The sequence below is a fragment of the Cynocephalus volans genome, chromosome 3 (genome assembly GCF_027409185.1).
Source record: "Cynocephalus volans isolate mCynVol1 chromosome 3, mCynVol1.pri, whole genome shotgun sequence".
In the NCBI taxonomy this organism is placed as follows: Eukaryota; Metazoa; Chordata; class Mammalia; order Dermoptera; family Cynocephalidae; genus Cynocephalus; species Cynocephalus volans.
In genome coordinates, this window is record NC_084462.1 from 22572246 (window position 1) to 22597058 (window position 24813).

Genomic DNA, 24813 nt, shown 5'->3' on the forward strand with positions numbered 1-24813 from the left:
CCTTGATAAAGATAATTGGTATTTCAGTGGTGGATGCTGTGTCAGCTTGAAATTTATTACCAAGTTTTGTCTGTAAAATACACCCAACTTAATCTTTTGGCTCTTTGTGTTTCACGGCAAATGGGAGCTGACTACTTTTGGACCTGCTGCATGTGAGGCATAGCCAGTTCGTGCTCACACCTGCTGCTGATCTTCCTCTCCCTGGTGCTGTTTCCTACGGCCAGCCTCCCCGTCTCTGCTGCGTCACCTGCTCTCTGCTCTGCAGCCAGCTCCTCGCAGTCTCCCTGGCAGTGCTTATTTGTGCTCCCAGGGTAGTCGTCCATCCCATTCCTCCCATTGGGAACGGCTCCTCACATCTGCCTCAGTGGCTCTCAAACTTTTGGTGGTGAAGGACCAGTCGTGTTGTATTCATTTTTATTTCTAATCCATTGCAGATGATGCTTTTGTAGAAGGCAATAAAAATGTCATGGCGCTGCCAGTTGCTGTATAAGTTTCTGGAAACTTACCCTCAGTTTTTGTATCTCCTGCCAGACCAGTAACAATTAGTCTGCAGACCACACTTGGGTAGCACTGCTCCAGTTTGTCCTCAAAGGCCCTGGAGATCAACCAGCAGTTTTCTCTGAGCTCTTCAGAACACTTAGAACTTTTCCTTTTCGCTCTTCTTGGCCAGAACAGTCAATACTATACAATTTAACACTCAGATTGTTTCTCATTGTTTCCTCTGGGTTAACATCTTTCCATCACCACTAAGCTCAGTAACTTCTGTCTTGTCTAGTGCTGGGTACCTACAAGGCATTAATTAATAGCTGCTGTGGTCAGCTGTTCTCTGTGTGTATTCCCTGCCGTAGCTGGATGATGTTGCTTTTTATCGTTATTTATATGTCAGAAATGTTCAGAGTCCAACCCATACTCATTCTTATGCTGTCCCCGTTGGCCTATGTAATGATTTTTTAAAAATATACCTGATTGTGGTTCTCATTTTAAACTAATACATTTTTGAGTTATGGTTGAGAAAACCAGAAAACAGTACAGTATGTTATGGGAAACATTCAGAAAAATAGACTTAGTATGAATCAGACAACTTAGTGTACAAATAATTGCAGTTTAATAGAAGTTGGTGTAAAGTACCAGTGCTGTCTTTTATTAAGTTCCTAACCTCAAGGAAAAAATGAGGTGGTTTTGCAATATTTGAGGGACAGAAATATTTGTGTAAATGAGCTCTACTTTCTCTATTGCCCTCTACCTCTCGTTTTAGGTCCTTTCTTGCTACCTTGCTACCAGGTGGGCAGCCAGCCCAGCACAGCCATGTTTCACAGTGAAGAGAACGGGTCGAAAGGAATGGATCCCTTGGTTCTTATTGATGCAATAGCTATTTGTATGGCATATGAAGAAAAGGAACTTTGCAAAATCGGGGAAGTGGCCTTAGCTGTGATATTTGATGTTGCAAGTATCATCCTGGGCTCAAAGGAGAGGGTAAGGAAAGACTGAGGAGTGAGGACTGTTTTCCTGTTTGGGAGGGGTGTTTGTACCTGGAGGTAGTCCCTCTAGAAACTGGTAGTTTAAGAATTGTGGTAACGCATCGTGGTTGTGTTTCTCTCCAGGCGTGTCAGCTGCCCCTGTTTTCTTACATCGTGGAGCGCTTGTGCGCCTGTTGTTATGAACAGGCCTGGTATGCAAAGCTGGGGGGTGTGGTGTCTATTAAGTTTCTCATGGAGCGGCTGCCTCTCACTTGGGTTCTCCAGAACCAGCAGACATTCCTCAAAGCGCTTCTCTTTGTCATGATGGACTTAACTGGAGAGGTAGGTGGCATGCAGCTCCAAACCTAACCATGCTGTTTTCAAAAAACTAGTTTGTCTGGAGAACAGTTAATACAAAACAGTTCTGCAAATATGCTCTCCTTATTGTAAAGAACACCCTTTCTCTTTCAAAAACGTGGAAACTTCTGTACTTGGATTTCATTATAGCAGCTTTAATGGAAGGACAGCTCAGATTCCTATAGGTTTCCTCTGGGTATCTAAATACCTGTTTACCTTAAAAATGATCAGGCACAGACTACTTACTACAGTACATCTGAAAAGGGGAATGCTACTTCTCATGTACTGCAAATTTTCTTAGGAGTTGCATTCTTTAGGAACCTAAATTCAGCCATATCTCATACCGATAGATTGTGTTTGGTAAGCATTGCCAATTTATCTATTTGGTAAATGCAAGGGTCTTGTCTAGATCCACATTTTCTTTTCTGAATGACAAACAGGAATTACCTGTAAGAAGGTGATTTAAGTACACAAGTATTGAGTGGGCACTGTGAAGTAGTCTTGTTAAAGCAATTGGCATGAGGGGCATGGAACCCGCAGTGACATGACAGATGGGTGTGCAGGAGACAGCAAGCACAGTGGGCAACACTGCCTCCCTTCCATTCTAAGCCTTCCCTGACCTGCAGGTTTCCAATGGGGCGGTCGCCATGGCAAAGACCACCCTGGAGCAGCTCCTGATGAGGTGTGCAACACCCTTAAAAGACGAGGAGAGAGCTGAAGAGATTGTGGCAGCTCAGGAAAAGTCTTTCCACCATGTGACACATGATTTGGTTCGAGAAGTCACCTCTCCAAACTCCACTGTGAGAAAACAGGCTATGCATTCACTGCAGGTATTGGCCCAGGTCACAGGAAAAAGTGTGACAGTGATAATGGAGCCCCATAAAGAGGTGAGATTTCTGTCACCAAAACCAGGATAATTTGAATAAAACTTTTGAGACTCTCTTTTTTTCCTTTTTATTTGAGTTGTAAGTGATATTCAGTTTATGATTTTTGTGTTGATATCACAAAGTACAATTGCACATATTCTTTCTGACCTCAGATGTGCAGATAGCGATGTGCTTATATTATATTTACAGCTGTATCAGCAGTTGTTAGTGTCAAGAGGATAGAAGGCTTATAGCACAGTCTGGTAGTTTTGGCCTTGTTTTGTTTTTGTGTGTTTGATTTTGTTTAAGAGAGGTTACCCTGGAGTCTTAGGAACTAAATGTATCTGATGTGCCTACCCATAACCCAGTTTTAGCACATGAAACATATTCTCCCGTACCTAATTAAATGACATCTGTAATAACTTTTCATCTCACTTATGGTTTTCAAATTGGTCACTGTTGTGGAACAGTGTGATGAGAGGTATGTCCTTTTCAAGGGGCAGCTGGTTAGTGGTGCTTCCTCTTGGCTTTCCCAGGTCCTCCAAGATATGGTCCCACCTAAGAAGCACTTGCTCCGACACCAGCCTGCCAACGCACAGATCGGCCTGATGGAAGGGAACACATTCTGTACCACATTACAGCCCAGGCTCTTCACGATGGATCTTAACGTGGTGGAGCATAAGGTGTTCTACACAGAGGTAGGGGGGTGGTGGTGTGGAGTGGTGTGGATGGTGATGACGTGTGTCTGCTAGCCTAGCCTGTCTCGTATGTGAAGACGGGTCAGGCAGCATTCAGAGAAGGCTCGGGCAGTGACCACAGCTAACCAGCCATAGCCTGACAGACTCTGAGCAGGTATGGTATACCTGGGATCGGGCAGAAGGGAGGCATGGTGACCAGAAATGTTTAACAAAACATTAGTGTTTTCTGAGTCTCAAAACTCTGTTAGTACTGCAGGGAATCTTGCTCTAATTTAGGGCCTTAAAGTTGTATTCTAGAGGTAAGACTGCACCCACCTGTTTCAATCACTCTCATGCCTGCTGACACCCAGAGGAAGGCTGGCCCAGAGCAAGTGCCAATTTCTTGAATTTATTAATCACTAAATGTGCCATGCACTTTTGAGAACATCACATGAGTGCTTATTTAGCTCTGACAGCACCCCATGAAGTACAGATACTTTTTATTCTCATTTTGAAGATGTAGAAACTGAGCCTTAGAGTTTGTTACTTACTTAAAGCCACAGAGCAGGTGAGCTGGAGAGCTTAGACCTGAACCAAACCTATTGTTTAGAACCTGGTGCCTAATCATTACACTATCTGGCCGGGCTCTCATTTTGTTTGGTGGACTTGACTTGCCCCTCGACCCAAACATAGGCACCAGCAGAAAAGTATTTGTCACTGTAAACATTCCAATGTTAGGTGAAATTGGACAGTGACAAACAAATAAAACTGCAGATATGGTCAAATTATAAGCATTAATTCTTAGACTACATTAATGGTCTGGTGATCAGTCCCCATTTGAAGTTTTTACAGGACATGAATCATACCTCTGGAGGCATTGACAGAGTAAACTGAGGCAGAAGTCATAAGGAAGCAAATTCTTCCTAGTCCACACTAAGTCTGAATTTCCAGTTATGAAATTTACCTCTTGATTTTTCTAAGTCCATGTTTTTGCTTGGACATATGGTTATACGAGGATACTTCTAAAAGTTCATGGGCAGATGTATATTATCTTTCAATTCTATTTTCCATGAACTTTTGGAAGTACCCTCATATAATCATATGGTCTAGCTCTGATCTTTTATACTTTGCTGTATCTCTTGTGTAAGAGTTATTACTCCTAAGGCTAGACAGAGGGTGAAGAGCCTCTAGGAAATGAGAAGACAACTTTCGTTGGCTGTTCTAGAGAAAGATGTATTATAACCTGCATGAAAAACTTTTCACTCAACTTAAGACCAGAACCTGGTAGTGTTGAGGGCATAAAACTGGTTTTCCAAGTGTTTATCAGTGTGCTAGCCGCATCAGAACATGTGAGGATCTTTCCAAAAGTATAGACTCTATTCCCTCCCTGGAGATTCAGGGTCAGTAGATTTGGGGTGAGACCTGGAAATCTACTATCTAAAAGTTTTCAAGGTGAGGCTGCTGTGTGGCTGTGTTTGGAACTCTGGTTTTGTATTGTAGTTACCCAAGGGCAGACAGGCAGACAAACACACACACATTCTTTTACTTGCTCTGTGTACACACACACACACACACACACACACATGCACACGTGCTCACATATGAAGAGAGTATGTTTGAAGGTCACACAATGACCTAGTAATAGAGGTCCAGCAGGGAGTGGAATGGAGTGGGTAGCTTGAAGTGCTTTTCACTATATGTCCTTTTCTACTGTTTTGAATCTTTTACCAGGTAGGAATCTTTAGGGGGCAAAAAATGGTAAAAGTCTATACTATTTTTCCAGGATGTAAGTAAAGAGAAGGGGGAAATAGTAACAATACCATATAGGATATTTTAGATATTAGATATATAAATCTATACTGTGTGGTAAAATGTCTGGAAAGATAGTCACTAGAATTCCCAGTGACATTCGGTTTCCTTCTTTATGCTTTTCTGTACTTGCAAAGAAAAAAATTATGATCACTCAAATATTTTAATTATAGTCCATCTGTTTCTTGAACATTGGTCCAAGGCATTGGGGAAATACCTCTGAAAAAGGAGATGCACCTGCCATCATGGGATTTGCAGTTAGACAAAGTAATCCTTTGTTTTGAGAAAAAACATTATGGTATCAGAGTGGGTGAGAAAGTATCTAATAATTTACTATTGAGGTTAATGAATTTTGCTTTAGAATAAGAAAGCTCAGTTGTATTTCAGTACTTAAATTCTTTAGGATTTGAGTTTAGTTTAATTGTGTTGTGGTGTGTGTGTGTGGAAGATTGCTGTGTTCTGTATTTTGCAAGGTTCTTATGTCTTCAGAGGAAGAGTGGGCTAAATTAAATTGTTTTATCTTTTGCAGCTGTTGAATTTGTGTGAGGCTGAAGATTCAGCTTTAACAAAGCTGCCCTGTTATAAAAGCCTTCCCTCGCTCGTACCTTTACGAATTGCAGCATTAAGTAAGTTAATATAAATCTGAACCAAGTTACAGGGTATAATAGTGAAAGGAGACGGGCTTTTTTTGTTGTTGTTTTCTAACTTTTCTGGCTTTTTGTGGTCTTTTTAAGGTGGGATCAAAAAATTATGTTTATATGTTTATCAAACTGCATAATGAGATATAAAATTATATATATTGTTGGGATTTAAGTAATTTTGTAATCTGCAGTAAACTGTGGATTTTACTCTATAGTAAACTCTTTAGTTCTCATATGAATCAAATGTTCTGGTTTAAGAGAGTTTTCATACCACTCATATGGTGCCATTTTCATCAGAATCAGAGTACATAGTAAGGTGTACCACAACCTTTAAAGACTTTTTAATGGCTCAGAAGCATTTGAGGATATTGTGGTCTCTAGGTTTTTACTAGGAACATCAGTTATTATCATTTAGTGCAAGAATTATGCAGAGTTTACAAAAATATACTAGATCAGTACTAATTGACCCTTGTATGTAGAAAGTTTCCTTTTTGTTTTTTATTTTTATTTCTTGGTGAATAAATATAAGCTTTAATACCCAATATATAAGCTTTTAAAGTTGGCTTTTGCTTGCTTTGTGAATTTTTATGCACTTAATAAAATATGGCTAGGCTCCTCCTTCAATTACAAGTGTAAGATCTGAAAGGCAGACCATAACACTGGAGCTTGAGGATAAGGGTGGGTGTTCAAGACAGGGCAAATCAAAGTGAGCAGGTGCACCAGGGGGATGTTTATCAGCATCTCACTTCTGCTGGGGTTCCTGTCTTTGGGGCTTCTCATGTACGTTATCCCTATTAGGGCATATTGGTATTACTTTTGCCAGAATGTTAAATCTTAACTAATATATAGGATTGAGGTATGTCCCCTTTCGTAAGAATATTTGAATTTTCATAGACTTAAAGCCTTTAACCCCCAAAGCAGGGCAGAGGCTACCTGATTAGAAGTGGGCAGTGGGGAGAAGGTGGGCTGTGTGTCGGTCTTCTGCCCTGCCTGTCTCCGGAGGGCCAGTGACAGTGTCCTGGGCCTAATTTCCATGTGACTGCCCATAGGCCAGCCATGCTCTGACCTATGAGGATGTAACAAGGAGACCCCACTGTCAGTGGGGTCTCCTTGTTACACTTCCCTCTGTGTAATGGAGACAAAAAAAGGATTACTCAAAGCACCATGAATGCGTTGAGAAGCCCGAAGGGTCTGCATCCCAGCAACTCCTCTGTTAGGAGGAGAAAACTGGGGTACAGCCCCGATTCAAAGTTAGCTTCTGTCTTTTATTGTAAAAACATGGAAGTTTCACAAGAAAAATTAGTTGATTCTATCATCAAAGAAAGACATAAAAACAAAGGCAGTGTAAAACTAGTAACAGCAGTAAAATTAACAATGTGACATTCCAGAATGGGATTTGTAAAAAGCTAAGTCGGTCCACCAACAAACAGTTTGCCCTTAACAAATATTTTCTTTTTTGACATATTTTCCTACAACAATTTCCTCGGCATATTTAAACAACAATCAGGCAGCTTCCTCAACATGTCTTAACAACAATCAGTAGGTTAAATAGTCAATAGTACTTCAAGCAAGAATTGAACCAGTGACCTAAAATAGTAAAAGTACACAATACCATCCCTAAACAATGATGAGAATTGATTAGATGGGCTTTTGCCAAGCTATCTGTGGACTTTAGTCCTCTGCTCAAGGGCCTTAGCACCATGCATGCATTTACCTAAGAATCCTATTCTAAAATCAAAGGAGAACCAAGATTTCTAACCCCTTAACATCTCCTCTTCTTCTCTGCCTCTCCCTGCCAGCCTTTCTTCCCCCTGTCTGGAAATGTAAGGCTTATCATGGCCTTTCTGGCAGGCCGTTGACTTCACTCTTAGATAGTACTGAACGTGTGGGTAGAGGACCATGTAGTCTTTTGTCTTTCTTGAGGCCAGATGCTAGGAAAGAGGGGTAGTGGTTCATATTTTTTGGTGGTGAGTAGGAGCCTTTAGAGAAGAAAACTGTTCAGGTATTTTTCAGGTTAATAATGAAATTGTATTGATTTCTCTCCCTAAAGATGCGCTTGCTGCCTGCAACTACCTTCCTCAGTCCAGGGAGAAGATCATCGCTGCGCTCTTCAAGGCTCTTAATTCCACCAACAGTGAGCTCCAGGAGGCCGGCGAAGCCTGTATGAGAAAGGTGAAGAATGTGTGTGGAGTGTGTGTGTAAATTCTGCATTAAGAGTTCTTCCTGTTTTCCTTGGCCTGTTTGCCTGGAAGTCTGCCTGTGGTAACTACACATTAGATTATAATAAGTCTCTACCTGTATCATAGTCATACTGTGCCTTTAAAAGTATTAAATACTAAAAATAAGTCTTCCTTATTTTACTATAAATTTCTGCAATATATATGGTTATTATTCCATTTTCCCAAGGGAAAACAAACACTTGCTGCTACAGTGAAATATGAGTTTCATTCTGTTACAAAGTATTTTCTGTTGTCTATTTTTCTTTACAACTTTTAAAAAAATAGTTCTTGGAAGGTGCTACCATAGAAGTAGATCAAATTCATACACATATGCGACCTTTGTTGATGATGTTGGGAGATTATCGAAGCTTGACGTTGAATGTCGTGAATCGCCTGACTTCGGTTACGAGGCTCTTCCCAAATTCCTTCAATGATAAATTTTGTGATCAGATGATGGTAAGCCAAATGCGTTTGGACATATTCTATAATAAACTTGAAAAAATTAAATTACTTTTAAAATTAATAATATATTCACATGGTTTAAAATTCAGAAGGTATAAAGTGTATTGTAAATAGTCTCCCTTCCATCCCTGACTTCCAGCTACTCAATATCCCTTCCCAGAGATGACCGATTTTAAGTTTCTTGCATATTCTTCTAGGTATGTTTTACATATGTAATAGAATGCACATGTGTATATTCTTTTTGTTTCCAACAAAAGGAGGCATAACATACACACAGTTCTTGCTTTTTCCATTTAATGCCCCATCGTTTCATATTAGTTCTTTAGTCACATAAAATGCTTCATTCTGCTTTTTGGCTACATAATACTTCTTTTATTTTTTTAATTTCAAAATTTAATTGTACATATTCATGGGGTACAGTGTGTTGTTTCAATACATGCAAATATTGTACAAAGATTCATTTAGGGTAGATAGCATATCCGTTAACCATCTTTCCTTTGTAGTGATTATGATTCAGATCCTCTTTTCTAGCTATTTAGAAATATACAGTATAGTAGTATTACTTGTAGTCAGCCTAGAACACCAGAACTTATTTTTCCTATCTACCTGAGACTTTGTACCTGTTAATCCACCTCTTCCCCTTCTCTACCCCCATCCTTTCCCAGCCTCTGGTAACCATTGTCTCTACTTCTCTCAGGAATTTTTTTTTTTTAAAGATTCCATATATGGATGAGGTCATGGAGTATGTGTCTTTCTGTGCATGCCTTACTTCGCTTAACATGATGCTTTCATGCTCCATCCATGTTGCTGCAAATGACAGGATTTCATTTTTTATTTTTTTATTTTTTTTAAAATTTATTTATTTATTTTTTTTTTAATTTTATTTTGTCGATATACATTGTGGCTGATTATTGCTCCCCATCACCAAAACCTCCCTCCCTTCTCCCTCCCCCCCCCCCCCAGGATTTCATTTTTTAAATAGCTGAATAGTATTCCATTGTGCGTATATACCAGTTTTTTTTTTATCCATTCATCTATTGAAGGGCATTTAGGTTGATTCCATCTCTTGGCTATTGTGAATAGTGCTGCAGGTGCCTCTTCAATGTATGGATTTCATTTCTTTTGGGTATATACCCAGTAGTGAGATTGCTGGGTCATAAGGTAGATCTATTTTTAGCTGTTGGAGGAGTCTTCATACGGCTTTCCATAATGGCTATATTAATTTACATTCCCACCAGCAGTGTATGAGAATTCCTCTTCTCTGAGTCCTTACCAGCATTTGTTATTTTCTGTCTTTTTGATAATAGCAATTCTCATTGGAGTGAGATGAAATTTTATTGTGGTTTTAATTTGCATTTCTCTGGTGATTGGGGAATGTTGAACATTTTTTCATGTGCCTGTTGCCCATTTCTATGTTGTCCTTTGAGAAATGTCTGTTAGGCCCTTTGCCCATTTTTTAATTGGGTTATTTCTTTTTTTGCTGTTGAGTTGTTTGAGTTCCTTCTGTATTCTGATTAGACCCTTGTCTGATGTTCAGTTTGCAATACCTTCTCCCATTGTGTAGGTTGTCTCTTCACTTTGTTGATTGTGTTCTTTGTTGTGCAGAAGCTTTTTAGTTTAATGTAATCCCTTTTGTGTGTTTTTCCTTTAGTTGCCTGTGCCTTTGCAGTCTTGTTCAAAAAAGCACTGCCCTCTCCCATTTTATCTAGCATTTCCCCTTTGTTTTCTTTTAGGAGTTTCATAGTTTTGGGTCTTAAATTTAGGTCTTTGATCTATTTTGAGTTGATTTTTGTGTATGTTGAGAGACTAAGGGTCTAGTTTCAATATTCTGCATGTGGATATCCAGTTTTCCCAGCACCATTTATTGAAGAGGCTGTCCTTTCCTGATGTATATTCTTGGCACCTTTGTTTAAAACCAATTGGCTGCAAATGCATATATTTACTTCTGGGCTTTCTATTCTGTTCCATTAGTATATTTGTCTATTTTTATGGCTGTACCATGTTGTTTTGGTTACTATGGCTTCGCTTTGTACACTTTATAATGTATTTTGAAGTCAGGGAGTATGATGCCTTCAGCTAAGATTGCTTTGGCTCTACAGGGTCTTTTGTGGTTAAGATTATTTTTTCTATTTCTGCAAAGAATGTCATTGGTATTTTGATAGGGACTGCATTGAATCTGTAGATTCTTTTTTCCCAATTATTTATTTATTTTTTTATTGAATCATAATTGAGTATACATGTTTTGGGGGGTTCAGTGTTGACATATGTTGATCAAATCAATATTACTAATATGTCTTGTTACAAATTGTACTTCTTCTTTATGCTGCTTGTCCAATCTCTCCCTATCCCCCTCTCCCTCCCCCCTCCCACTTCTGATAACCCTAGATTTCTTCTCTCCCTCTGAAAGAATAACGGTTACTCTGTTGATTTGTTGCTTAGATGATCTGTCCAATGCTGACAGGTGTGTTCAGGTCCCCCAATATTATCGTAGAGCAGATGCTTCTTCTGTCACTCTGGAATGGGCTTTGTGGAGAAAGACATCCTCTTCTTTTCTTTGGTCTCTGCTGGTGACTCTCCTTGTGTCAATGCACTCCAGTGGCTGGTAGACCATCTGCTTGGTGGTTGTGACGTCTAGCCACTTTTCGCAGCAGCCATGGTTACTGTGATAGCTGTGGTGGGCCACCCACATGGAGGTGATGTTTTGGGCATGCTCCTTGGTGCTGGTGGTGTGCCTGGTTGTTGGGGGGGGGTCCAGTCCCCAGCTCAATGCCTCAGATCCCTGGTCGGGCCCCAAGGCATTGGTGGTGGGCCTGGTTGTGTGATGGGAGTTCAGTTCCGTGCTGCATGCCTTGGGCCCCCGGGTGGTCCCTGAGGTGCTGGTGGTGTGCCTGGTTATGGGTGGGGGTTCCAGTCCCCGCTCCATGCCTCAGGTCCCTGGGTGGGCACCGAAGCACTTGTGGTGTGCCTGGGCCGGAACTGATTTTTTGTCCTTTGCTTACTTCTAAAATGGGGGAGCTACCTGTGGGAACCAGTACTTGAGCTGTGTGGTTGAGCTAAATTGTTCCTTTGCTGCTATTTCACTAGGGAAGGCTTTTTGTGCAGCTCAGGGTTTAATAGTTGACCTTATAGGTACTTCTGGCTCTCCAGAGACCCAGTGCTCATCGGTTGTGTGGAAACTCTGATCTGGGCCTGAGTCTTTTCATCAAACTGCACCCAATGCAATTCTATATTCCTGACCAGTCTCCTCTGAGTGGTCCTGCACTGGTTGAGGGGCAGGTCTGCTGTCCTTGCTGTGTTGCAGTGCTCCCCTGGTGGGCCCATCTCCCCCACCGCCCATGCTCCAAACACTTCCCATGGGATGGGTCATGTGCTGGTCCCTTGTGATGACTCACCAGCCTCTGAATGGCTCCTTTTTTCAGTTGTTGTGGGTCCACAGGAACCCTATTAGTGGTCTTGCTGGCCCGGAGGCCACCAAGGCCACCTTTTCCCCTGCCACCTCCAAGCAACTCCATCTGAAGGGCACAGCTGCAGCTTCTGCCCTTTCCTGCTCCATGCACTCAGCAGCTCCAGCCTTAAAGTGGCTGCAGCCCGAAATGCTCCAAGCAGTTTTTCCTTTCTTCTCCCACCTTCATGAACTCTGTAGGTCTTTCCTCCTCTTCTCCAGAGCTCTAGCAGCCCCAGCTTGGCTGTTGTTGCTTTTTTATAGTTGTAAATTGGTTGATTTGTGGGAGAGAATGACGCTGGGGACCGTCTATTCCACCATCTTGACCGGAAGCCCTGTAGATTACTTTTTAATGTGGACCTTTTGATATTAATTCTTCCAATGCATGAACACAGGATATCTTTTCACTTATTTGTGTCTTCAATTTCTTTCACCAATGTTTTATAGTTTTCATTGTAGTGATCTTTCACCTCTTTGGTTAAATTTATTCCTAAGTATTTCATTTTTTTGGTAGCTGTTGTAAATGGTATTACTTTCTTGATTTCTTCTTCAGATATTTCATTACTGGTATATAGGAATTCTATTGATTTTTGTATGTATGTTGATTTTATATCCTGCCACCTTACTGAATTCATTTATTCTAACAGTTTTTTGGTGGAGTCTTCAGGGTTTTCTATATATAGTATCATGTCATCTGCAAATAGGGATGGTTTCTCTTTTCCACCTTGGTTGCCCTTTATTGCTTTCTCTTGCCTTGATTTGTTCAGGGGATTATTTTTTTTTTGCCCTTTGCTAGCATTGTTGCTGCTTTCTGAGTGGTTGAAAATCCTCTAAGAGCAGAGCATTGGTATACTTGGATAGAGAAAGATTGTGGCTGCTGTTTATCCGGAGTTTTCATCTACTGCCTGCCTCAACTGAGTGTAGCCTGGGTTTACGTTGATGGTGCTTTTGCGTTTAGTGGCTTGGGTTTCCCTGAATTTCCCTGTGCCTGCTGTGCCTGCTGTGCCCTGCCAGGGGTGGTGGTAAGAACGCACAAGCCCTTATTTAGTCAAATTCTTCAGAACCAAGCTCAGTCACTGGGGGAACTTTTGCTTTTCCTCATGTGATATGCTTTTGATGTTAACAGCTCAAGCCTTTAGCTTTATTTTAAGAGATAAGACACTTTACTTTGTAGGGTGGATACTCATGAAACAACCCTGGAAAATGTATTTTCTTTTAGAGTTTTGTAGTTTTAGCTCTTACATTTAGGTCTTTGCTCTATTTTGAGTTAATTTTTGTATGTGACGTGAGACAAAGGTCCAATTTTATACTTTTGCCTGATTTCAGTTCTGTTCTTTAAATTTGAAATGCTTGACATTTGGTTTTGAAGTCTCTTGTGTGGTTGTTTTGGATGTCTCCTCCTTGAACTAAAAATGAATTTTATGTACCAATTAGTGTTGTTTTGGGTTTTTTTTTTTTTTTTTTTTTTTTTTTTTTACCTTTGGGAAATCTAAAAGCAGAACAAATGGCGATGTAACTGACCATTGTCTACGCTTTTAGTTCATTTATTATGTCTTTGTATAAATAGCCATTCTAGGACAGTATAGGTTTCACGAATTTGTATTCTGGTAACGAGTGTCCTTCAGGGAATTCTATTGGTAAGACGTTGTTAGTTTAGTACTTTAAGGAATGTGTACTGTTTTACGTATCCTTTGTTGTGCTTTCCTTGGAACACTGACCCTACAAGATGTAGGTGTTCCATGAAAATCAGTTCGTTGGCTATGGAAGTTTGGGAAACACAGTCTCTTGAAGTTTGATAAGGACCGTAAGGACATAAAAGGCTCAAAGAAGGCCTGTCTTAGAGAAAAGTATTTGGTTGTGTTTAAACTACTTTCTCCCAAGCCTGTTTTAACATGTAATCCTTTTTGGAGCAAATTCCTGTAGGACATCATATTCTGAAGAACAAATTTGGGCAGAAAAAGATAGTAAAGATACTTCTGTTATTTGAATTCTCTTGTTGTGCTTTTAGCTGTAGGCTCTAAGCACGTGTCTGCCTGGTTTTACTGGACAAGGGGGCTGGGGCCTGGCTGCCACATGCTCAGATTAGGCTAAAGTCAGTGATCTCTCTTCCCACACGCTTCAAAGTATGTGGTGTCTCATTACATAATGACTGCCCTCACTCTACACAGAAGGGAATTACTGTGTGGCACTAACTGGCACAGACTCTGACCAGGCAGGGTCCCTGCTTATCTCACTAGCCTATTCTCCCCCAGTGTCCCCTTGTGCATGGTGCTCCTCAGTCACTGTGGCTTAATCTTTCTGGCATCAGGCCCTTTGTCCCTCCTCTTCTCTCTGCTTGGAGTGCTCTCCTGTTTCTGGCTTGTCTGCCTGCTTTGAAGTCACAGCCTCAGCAGGGACTCCTGACCCCCTCAGCCCTCACCTAAAGCTGGTTCCTGTTCTTTGGTAACACTTACTGTCATTGTAGTCACACACAGCATATACCTCTGCGTTTTACCTTGTTTCCCCACTGGACCATGAGCTCTACAAGAACAGGGATGATGGATGACTGCCAGTTCACTGCTCCACCCCAATACCCAGCATGGGACCCCGTGGCATTGAAGCACTCAGCGAGTAGCTGTGAAACAAATTAGCACAGAAGTGAAGTGGCAGGACTTGATGTTGGAATGGCTAGGATTCAGGGTGTTTTCTGTTGTATCAGGGAAAATTCAGCCTTTTTATTTGCAAAACATAAACAAAGGCTAATTACTCACATCACTAGTTTGAGGGCTGGGCTGTTTCCATAATGAAAAACACTGCAGTTCTCACATTAAATATGGTGAAAATTCATGATTACATGCAAGTTCCCACCTAAGAGCAATATTGTGGAAGTGAAAAAGTGTGTCTGAGGATGTATTTTTTTCCAACAGCAACATCTGCGCAAGTGGATGGAAGTGGTGGTCATCACCCACAAAGGCGGCCAGAGGAGCGACGGAAACGTGAGTGACTTGTTTGTTTCTGGGAAGGGCACCCACTCCGCACAGCTGGTGGCATTGTTAATACCGGAGCGGTACTTTTCACTAAGATGCCGGTCAGAAATCTAGTTTTATGTGATTGTAGTTCATGTAAATTGTTAAACATTATGTTAGCATTACATTTTGCTTTTATTTCTCTTAATTGCTGAACGTTCATTTTTATGTTTTCTTTAAAATCTGCCTTTTGTTCACTTTAACATGACATTTCTGTTGATGATACTTCTGGGAAGCTTGAAATGTTAGTATTTCAATTTTACTAGTTTTGCTCTAAACAGTGTATTTTCTAGACTATTCTGGCAGCTGCTGTTACACGGTGGTGCGTTCTTCAGCTGTTGTTTCCATTACTTTCCATCATGGGGTGGTCGGTAAATGCTTGTGTTCAATCATTATCACCTAATAAAACCAACTAGAGATTCTTCAGGACTTAAAGCATTAAGGAAAATGTAATAAAGCATCACATAAATACTGGCATGCGTATTTTCTGGATCTAAATCCCCCACCGCAATTGATTGCCAAAAGTTAAAATGACTAGCACTTCAAAATTAAATGGCAGGCACATTTGTGTGGTTTTGAGGGAAAACCACTTTAGTTAAATCTTTTTAAATATCTGATGTTGGCCATTAAAGATTTTGTCTCTTTAAAAATGCATGCTTTCTGCTGTTTTGAATCTAATATTATTTGTGTATGTTCATTATTTTTAAGTTGATGTCCTATTGGTGGAATTGTATTTTCCATAGGTTCTATAACATATGGTAAAATTTTACAGCAGTAACCCCTATAGGGAATTCGTCATAGTTTTCAGAGGCATAATTAACATGGCTTTTTGTCCTCTTGTTCCTATTTGTTGGGTGCTGTGTTTCATTCCAACTTGGATTTTTTTTTTTTTTTTTTTTTTTTTTTTTTTTTTTTTGCTCGATGATGCTCTGTTTTGAACATACTGTGTCCAGGTGTTTTGTTTATGTAAGTCTTGTTTCCTGTTGCTTCAGAACAGCCAACTAAGCAAAACTAAACCAGTATTTTCAACTTTTTTAGAAGCATTGCACCATGCATGACCCTTTGAAGGTTTGTTATTTATATGTGCAGAGAAAAAAATCAGAAAACCCTCACGGAGGAGAGCAGAGTGTATTAATAAAGCCTAAGCTCTTGGGAGTAGGTGCAGATGCCTCTGTGCTTTTCCTCCCCATCTCTCATCTGTTAAGTATTTTTGCTTTAAACTTTACGTTTGTTTTTATAATCTGTTAGTTCTCTGAAGCACGTAATTTTAGAATAAAAATTAAAAAGACCTAGTGGGTAGATGAACAACTTCCGCTGAATCAAAACGATTTCATAAACGTTTATAGCAAATTATTTGCAGGAGGCACAGTTGTATAGGGGATGGAGTCATGGGTACTGGGAAGTCCTCGAGCTCCTGCTGGAACGTTTTTATCATCATATGCGTGCATTACTGGACCAGCTGTGGAACCTCGAGCTCTGTGAGATTGGCCAGACATCTGAATTCAGAACCAGGGCTTTTTGGGGTCCAGAGGCGGCCAACGTGGCCATGGCTTCATCACCTAAGCTCAGAGCCAGGCCCAGAGCTTTTCCTCTCAGCTCATGAGCTCTGATCATTTTTTTTGGATGTTGTACAAGATGCGGAATGGGCCTCAGAGAGTAGTTTGTTCCTGTTTGGTAGAATCCTCAAATAACATTGCTTAGTGGAGACAGTATAACTGAAGATATGTTAAATAGTTAACAAAAACGCAAATAAAACCTCATGTGTGTACTTCAGGTACTAGTGTTCATCAGAGCTTTGCACCATTACAATGTTTAGGAATCTTCCCTTTTAACATTGAGCTTATAGGACAGAATGCGTGACCACTCATTATGCCAGTTCTACACACACATCTACACACACACACACACACACCCCTTCCTAGATTTATGCAGACTGCTTCACTTCACAAGATAACCCAGCTCTCTGGTGGGTGGTACCATGGCCTGTTGGTTCTTTGGGGGTGGGGGATGGGGTCATTAGACATGCTTAACTGATGGGGCTAAATTACCTGGTCCTCTTCTGTCTATAACTGGGAAAGAGAGCTTTTTAATGTCTTAGCACTTCACGTGAAATCTTGAATTATTCACTCTACAAAAGAGGTCTTTTTAAAAAAAATGCAGTTGCATTGCAACAAGGTCTTACAGTTTCTCCCCTTAGACAAGAATTCTGAAACCCTGTATTAAAAATTTGATTTAGAGGAAAAGCACACTCTCTATTAGATGTTCTGTATCAGAAGGGCTGTGTTTGACATCTCAAGGGTGGAAAGTGTGCCTTTTGCTATTGAGCATTTGTTAATTATTGTGTGCTTTCTTATAATTGTGTCTTTACTGTCTTGTTAACCCCAATAATCCTTACTGTATTTGAGTATATGGGAAGTTTTTGTGTGAATAACATAAATAGAAAAAAGATGATTTTCCTCCCCATCCTCAGGAAAGCATTTCAGAGTGCGGGAGATGTTCCTTGTCTCCATTCTGTCAGTTTGAGGTGAGAACAACCTATTAAAAGTCAGTTTATGACTTGCAATGTGAAGAACAGTTTTTCGTTTCTTTTCTTTTCTTTTCTTTGTGCCTTTTTGTTGCCTTTTTTCATGCTGTAATTTTTGTTTTGGTTCAGCCTGCCATGGAAGGGGTAGAGGTGAGAATTTCAGTGGAGTTGCAGGAGGGGGTTGTTGTCGTACTTGATTTTGCCGTGACTTGTTAGCTGTGTTGTGGTTCTGTCATGGACAGAGTGCGTTGTGCCTTTGAGTGCGGTGAACTGTATCGTCTGTCTGTGGCGGAGTTGTATTAGTATAATTGCTGTGAACTGTCCGGATGCCGAGCATGTTCTATATTAGGACGTTTTAAGCAAGATTCTAAGTTCTTTTGTTTTCTACATGTTAGAATTGCAGTATGTCAATACCATTTAAGATTGAATTGGATTTTGCTACCAAATATGAAGTCACATCTAACAGCCTTCTGAGAGGAAACTCCATAAAGAATATAGTACACCTGCTAGAAAGTGGGAATACTTATATCTTCTTTCACACTATTGACTTACTGACTACCTTGAATTTAAAACCCCATTGTCCCCCCCCACCCCACCCCCCAGCCCCTTCATCTTTCTCTCTCTCACATGTGCACACACACTGAAGTAGTTAGAACATGGTATGACTTTGGACAAACTCTTGAGTTATCCTTGTTCTGTAAAATGGGGATAAAATAACATGTGATTCCTATCTTCTGGTGGTGTTGTGAAGACCAAAATAAGTGATTTTTATGACAGTGTTTTGAAAGTGAAAAACCATAGTATAAAAAAGTACCATTTTAGAACATTATAATGACAGGATAGAACTTATTCTGTCCAAAGACTTGAAAATTCTGTAGAAGAAAACTCTAGGGGTGGGATGGGGTGACACAGCTGATTTTTCTCATTTCTTACCCATCTCTCTGATTTGCCTTTTGGTTTAAAGAGAAGTTTTGGAAAGGATCTCAAGTGCTGCTGGGAATGTGGCCTTCACGACCGTGTTTATCATCCCCATTTTACCACACACAGAGTAATGAATCTCCTGTTACACATGGTATATCAGGGCATCTTCCCTTCCCTGTGGCCAAAGAGAATTCCTTTGAATGGCAGAAGCAAAACTGCGGAAACAGAATAGGAAGTTGGAATGACAGAGCAGTCTACCACTGAGCTATTAGCACATTAGACAGCGTAAAACTCTTGGCATTTCACACATTTTTCATATGATTCAGTGGAGAAGTTTGTCAGCTTTATTTTTAGGCCTGGTTGACAAATATTTAGCACCATGATCAGTCATTTATTTACATTGATACTTAATTTCTAGGGTAAATACTTGTTTGAGGAACTTTCTCTGCTAGGTTTTGAGAGCAAAAGAAGTCTGTGCCCTTAGAAATTAGTGTATTGGGAAAACCCTGTGATGCTGCAGCAAAGCAGGGCAGTCCTAAGGCTCTCATGGCCACAGGGTTGATTGTCCCTGCCTCTGTGAGGGGAAGTAGTATAGGCGACCCGTAAAGTAACCTCTACTAGTCAATGTGCATGAAAACAAACAGCCATAATCACGACAGGTACACACAGCCAGCCTGCGCCCCCCTAATCCTCCCAATGCACATTGACACGTGAACTCTGAAGGCCACAGGCAGTTAGTTTCTTAGGACACAACACAGTTATAATCTAAGACTAGTAAGTTGTGGCTTTTTACATGTTAACTCTGCTTCATTGGCTAGCCCTGCAAATGTAGTTAGACCGTAGTAGGGTCTATAGTGACATTGATCTCCCTCACTAGTAAAATTAATTGACCTACTTATAATTTCTGATTCTCTTTACTAGGAAATGAAGATTTGTTCGGCAATTATAAACCTTTTTCATCTGATCCCAGCTGCACCTCAAACTCTGGTCAAGCCTTTGTTAGAGGTTGTAATGAAAACAGAGCGGGCGATGTTGATTGAGGTAAGGGTCAAACTGAGGGTTAATTCTGATTCTTCCTCCCTTGGTTACTTGTAATATTTTCACTTTTTGTATTGGAAATGGATTTATCTAACAGTTTAAAGATGTCAGATGGTGATGTTTATGTGCAATTGTTGGTGCACTCCAGTTGCAAGGGGGAAATGTGTGTTCCTACCATGGTAGAGAGGTGACAGAGAAGAGCCTCAAGCCCTGAGAAGGGATGCAGTTTTCCACGTGTTTCGTAGGCGGGCAGTCCATTTCGAGAGCCTCTGATCAAGTTCCTGACCCGGCACCCCTCGCAGACAGTGGAGCTGTTTATGATGGAAGCAACGTTGAACGATCCCCAGTGGAGCAGAATGTTTATGGTGAGATCTGCAAGTGGCTGGGTCAGGGGTCCCTGCAAATTCATGTCAGCCAGTGTGCTCTAAAATGTTAAATTCCTGTTTTACTGCTCAGTGTCCTAGCTTCGTTTTTCTGAGATACATTTGAATATTGCAAACATCATTACTGTTTGGTTGTGTCTATAGAAAGCTCAGCTCCACAGACACACTTTTTGAAATCACTCTTTGCAGGATTTTGGTGGTGGTAACAAATGTGCTGCCAGGATTATAAAATCATCTTCATGAAGTGTGATTACTGCTTAAAAGCATCTTTTACAAGAGGTGCTTTCAGTGATTTATTTTATTTATTTATTTATTTATTTTTTAGCCAGCCTAGAGAGATTTAGAAAGAACCTCAGAATTCATATCTTCTAACCTTTTGTGAGTTTGATTAGCTGAAAGCAGCTTTCCTGTTTGTTTTGCTTTCAGAGCTTTTTAAAACACAAAGATGCCAGACCTCTGCGGGATGTGCTGGCGGCCAACCCTAACAGGTTTATCACCCTGCTGCTGCCGGGGGGTGCCCAGACTGCAGTGCGCCCTGGCTCGCCCAGCACTAGCACCATGCGCTTGGACCTCCAGTTCCAGGCCATCAAGGTACTGTCTCTTCATTAGGACCCTGAACCCAACAGTGTAATCAAGACTTGGTTTCCTAATTGTCTCCTCTTTGACAGATCATAAGTATTATAGTAAAAAATGATGACTCCTGGCTGGCTAATCAGCATTCTCTGGTGAGCCAGTTGAGACGCGTGTGGGTTAGTGACACCTTTCAGGAAAGACATCGCAAAGAGAACATGGCTGCCACCAACTGGAAGGAGCCCAAGCTGCTGGCCTACTGTCTGCTGAATTATTGCAAGTGGGTGTTCAGTATGCTTTATGTCACCTGACTTATTCTGTCTGTTAAGCTAAGCCAGAGCCTCTTGCCTAATTTATACTAAGCCACGATTCACTGGATACGTGTAGTCAAATTTGTTGTAGAGAATGGACTGTTACTTTGAGCTGTTTGAAAGGCAAGTCAGAGATGACACATCGTAATGAAATTTGCCGTAAGTTAACCTGTTTTCTTCTTTTGACCCTTTCAGAAGGAATTATGGAGATATAGAATTGCTCTTCCAGTTGCTCCGAGCCTTCACTGGTCGTTTTCTCTGCAACATGACATTCTTAAAAGAGTACATGGAGGAAGAGATTCCCAAAAATTATAGCATCGCACAAAAACGCGCCCTGTTTTTTCGCTTTGTAGACTTCAATGACCCCAACTTTGGAGATGAACTGAAAGCCAAGGTGAGTTTGTTGTCAGGTGGTAGAAGGCGACAGGTGTCTGGGCTAATTTTCTAGGAAACCTCGGGCCCCGTTGCTGTCCTGCTGTGTCTCCATTGCTGGACTGTGGATGAGAAAATGCCATTGATCAGGAACATAGGCAGATCCAGCAGTGAACCAGTGTTGAAAAGTAGTTAGTTTCCTTGTTTTTAGAAATTGATTTGTTTGAAGTGAGAACAATAACCAGGTTGGCATCTCTTTTCCTCAAGTTTTTCAACTGCCTTTCCAATTGCCATTTGAATAGAAGTCAAGATGAGCAGTTGCATCCTTGGTTGAGTTCTAACTTTATGATGTGGTATGGCCAAAACTGTTTGTCCTTCCCACTTTATTAAAGAAATAAATAAGGGGTTTTTTGCTAAACAAATGGCTTTGTTTTTCTTTTTCTTCATTTAAAAATTTTTTTTAGGTTCTACAGCATATCTTGAATCCTGCTTTCTTATACAGCTTTGAGAAGGGCGAAGGAGAGCAGCTCCTAGGTCCTCCCAATCCAGAAGGAGATAACCCAGAAAGCATCACCAGCGTGTTTATAACCAAGGTGGTATTGCTAACAGTGCGTGGGCATGAGAAGTACTTTGGCAGATGAATGAATGTATGTGTGTCTTAGGGGTTCATTGAAATAAGTTCATTCTCTCAAGGCTTTTTCTTCCGTGATTGCATCAGTTTATATCAGAGCATTACATTACAAGTCTTATTAGTGAATTTTTGAAGCCAGCCTCCTTTGGAATGAATAAATATTTCCACATTAATAGATTCCAATAAACAGAGTATACCTCAGTAATAATTCAGATATCACTTATTTTGTGAAAGTCTCTATTACTGGTCAGCAGAGCTTTGACATTCTAGTTTATATTTAGCTTTGCAAAAGAATCTACTAAAAGCCAGTGAAAGGATTAGACTGGCTCCAGTTGCTGCTGTGACTTTTTGTGACCAAGTCAATGAAACACTGTTGTGACAGTAGTAATGTCTGAAATTATTTAAGTTTTAAGGTCTCTGTGCATTTTTACAACAGTGTTTACAGTTTATGCTAGAGAAGTTTTTTTGAATTAAATGCCTGCATTGTGTTATTTCCCTAAGGCTTATTGTATTGAATTTCACGTTAGAGGTTGTGTTTGCCTTGAGGTTGTTAAATTGAGATGTGAGTTGTTTGTTGGAATGCTGAGTGATGAAGATTGGCATTTCACATCTGAAATGCTAATTAACAGGTCTCTAGAAGCAATTGCCACATAGTGTTTATGCTCCCTAGAAGGACACAGCTGGTTTCTCACCCATTTTGTCCTGGGATCAAGGCACAGGGGACTGTTGTCCTCATTGGCAGGTCACTGATCCTTGCATAATCTTTGTCTCCTTCCTACAGTTTTGACATTCCCCCCACCCCCACCCCCTACCCTAAGAATTAGAGCTGGGCCCAGGGATTTATTCTTGGTCTACTTACTGATATTTGCCTTATTCTGGGCAACCACAGGGAGGTGGTGGCCCAGACAGGGCCCCTTCCTTATGTTAGCTTCTCTTGTCTGTGTGTCCTAGGTCAGATGCAGCTGATTTGGGATCAGTGAAAAGTTGGATTTTGAATGTTGGGATAAGGAGAAATGTGATGGACAGGCTGGAGCCCAGGGTGAGGGGCTGCCGAGAAATAGCAGATCCAGGAAGAGAGGATCGATCATTAGGTGCTAAAGGGAACCTCAATAAAAAAGACTTCAGTCTGTCTTTCAGAATTGAACCACTGATAGTGGTTAGGATACTTAGTTGAATTGAATGATGCAGTCATTATACTTGATTATATTATGATTGAGTATAACATACAAGTATTTTGATGTAGAATATTCCTCAGAGAATGTACATTTTTTTCTTTCTTTCTTTTTTTTTTTTTTTTAAAGATGACCAGTAAGGGGATCTTAACCCTTGACTTGGTGTTGTCAGCACCACACTCTCCACGTGAGCTAAGCAGCCATCCCTATACAGGATCCGAACCTGTGGCCTTGGTGTTATCAGCACCACACTCTCCTGAGTGAGCCACGGGCTGGCCCTTGTACATTTTTTTCTCATGTCAACAAAACACATACAAAAATGTATCAGATACTTGGTCACATTAGAAAACCATAACAATTTGTTAAAGTAGGTATTTTTCTTGGGCACATTTTCTGATGATAATGCAGAAAAATAAGGAATAGATAAAAGCTGACCAGGAAAAAAATCTCAACTACTTGGAAGTTAAGAATCTCTGTCCTAAATCAGCTTATTTCAAAGAGGTCATCTTCCTTTTCTGCCTCAAGCTCCTCTACCCACTGCATTCCGACTTCTAAGCCTGCCTTTTTTTTCACATTGAAATAAAATTTGGTGAGTTTCTAATCCATATATAAAAGAAAATTGATGTGACATTATCAATTCCCTCATTATAAAACTTAATTCTTATATGTTTCATATATATAGTGTGTGTGTGTGTGTGTATGTGTGTGTCTGTCTGTATATATCTCTTTTAAGGTTTAAACTATTCCTGGTAGGTAACACAGTTCAGAACTGGAAGTGAGTTCCTTCCTGCTTGTCTCTGCCAGCAGGTCCTGGACCCAGAGAAGCAAGCAGACATGCTGGACTCCCTGAGGATCTACCTTCTGCAGTATGCCACGCTGCTGGTAGAGCACGCTCCCCACCACATCCACGACAATAACAAGAACCGCAACAGCAAGCTGCGCCGCCTGATGACCTTCGCGTGGCCCTGCCTGCTCTCCAAGGCTTGTGTAGACCCGGCTTGCAAATACAGCGGGCACTTACTTCTGGCACACATCATTGCCAAATTTGCAATACATAAGAAGATTGTCCTTCAGGTATTTTGGAGGACTCCCTCCTGTTCATCAACATTCACATACATTCCCACATGTACACCTTGCTGCCTGGTCCACTCTCAGCCTCTCCTTTTCTGTTGTCTTTTCCCAATACCAATGAAAAATGCCCGTCTCTGCTATCTGATAAAAACTGAAAAACAAATTCTCTATGATTCCACTTATGAGGTATTTAGAGTAGTCAAATTCAGAGACAGAAAGTAGAATAGAAGTTACCAGGGGCTGGGGAGAGGGAATATGGGGAGTTAGTGTGTAATGGGTGCAGAGCTCCAGTCTGCGAAGATGAAAAAGTCTGGAGGTGAAGCGTAGTGATAGTGGCACAAAACCATGAATGTGCTTAATGTCCCTGAGCTGTACACTTAAGAATGGTTAAGATGGTAAAGTTTATGTTATGTGTATTTTACCACAGTAAAAATTAGGGGGAGGGAACAGACTGTGAACCCTGCCATGGGTTCTCTCTCTTTCCTTCCTTGTCACTGCTCTGCACTCTAGTCCCTGTGCAGCCTTCCTTTTAAAACAAAGCATCTCCCCTTTCCACCTCAAGCTTCTCTACCCATTGTGTTCTGGCTTCCAACTCTGACATTCCATGGAAAATGTTTTGTCAAGGGTACCAGCCCACTCCTTATAGGCAAAGACAATAGGTACTTGTGCACCTGCATCTTATAACTGCTGTGCTGTGTCGATGGTTTCAGGAGCTTCTTCCTTGAGTCTCTCGGTGGTTTAGGCTTGGCTTTGCTGTCAGACAACCCCGGGTTTGAGTTTTGTTTCACCCACTCATAGATTTCATGTCCCATGGCGAGTAATGTCTCTGTGTAAGATTGAAATGTAATAATATACTTGAGTGTTCAGCTTTTGATCAATGATAGC

At 40.8% G+C, this 24813-nt stretch overlaps 1 protein-coding gene across 10 annotated transcripts in view; it reads left to right on the forward strand.

The window, feature by feature from the left end:
• TRRAP (transformation/transcription domain associated protein) overlaps positions 1–24813 on the forward strand; it is a 129942-nt gene that overhangs the window by 45182 nt on the left and 59947 nt on the right. For 4 of the 10 annotated variants that reach the window (XM_063088299.1, XM_063088304.1, XM_063088303.1 and 1 more), the window contains exons 24-40: positions 1256–1473; positions 1602–1799; positions 2441–2701; positions 3217–3378; positions 5696–5792; positions 7858–7979; positions 8312–8482; positions 14837–14905; positions 17406–17459; positions 17589–17609; positions 19302–19421; positions 19664–19783; positions 20228–20392; positions 20470–20651; positions 20878–21076; positions 21519–21647; positions 23665–23931. In XM_063088299.1, the coding sequence (XP_062944369.1) occupies positions 1256–1473; positions 1602–1799; positions 2441–2701; positions 3217–3378; positions 5696–5792; positions 7858–7979; positions 8312–8482; positions 14837–14905; positions 17406–17459; positions 17589–17609; positions 19302–19421; positions 19664–19783; positions 20228–20392; positions 20470–20651; positions 20878–21076; positions 21519–21647; positions 23665–23931 (2555 nt within the window). The remainder of the gene's footprint in view (positions 1–1255; positions 1474–1601; positions 1800–2440; positions 2702–3216; positions 3379–5695; positions 5793–7857; positions 7980–8311; positions 8483–14836; positions 14906–17405; positions 17460–17588; positions 17610–19301; positions 19422–19663; positions 19784–20227; positions 20393–20469; positions 20652–20877; positions 21077–21518; positions 21648–23664; positions 23932–24813) is intronic. The other 6 variants (XM_063088306.1, XM_063088307.1, XM_063088308.1 and 3 more) reach the window with 3 other exon arrangements.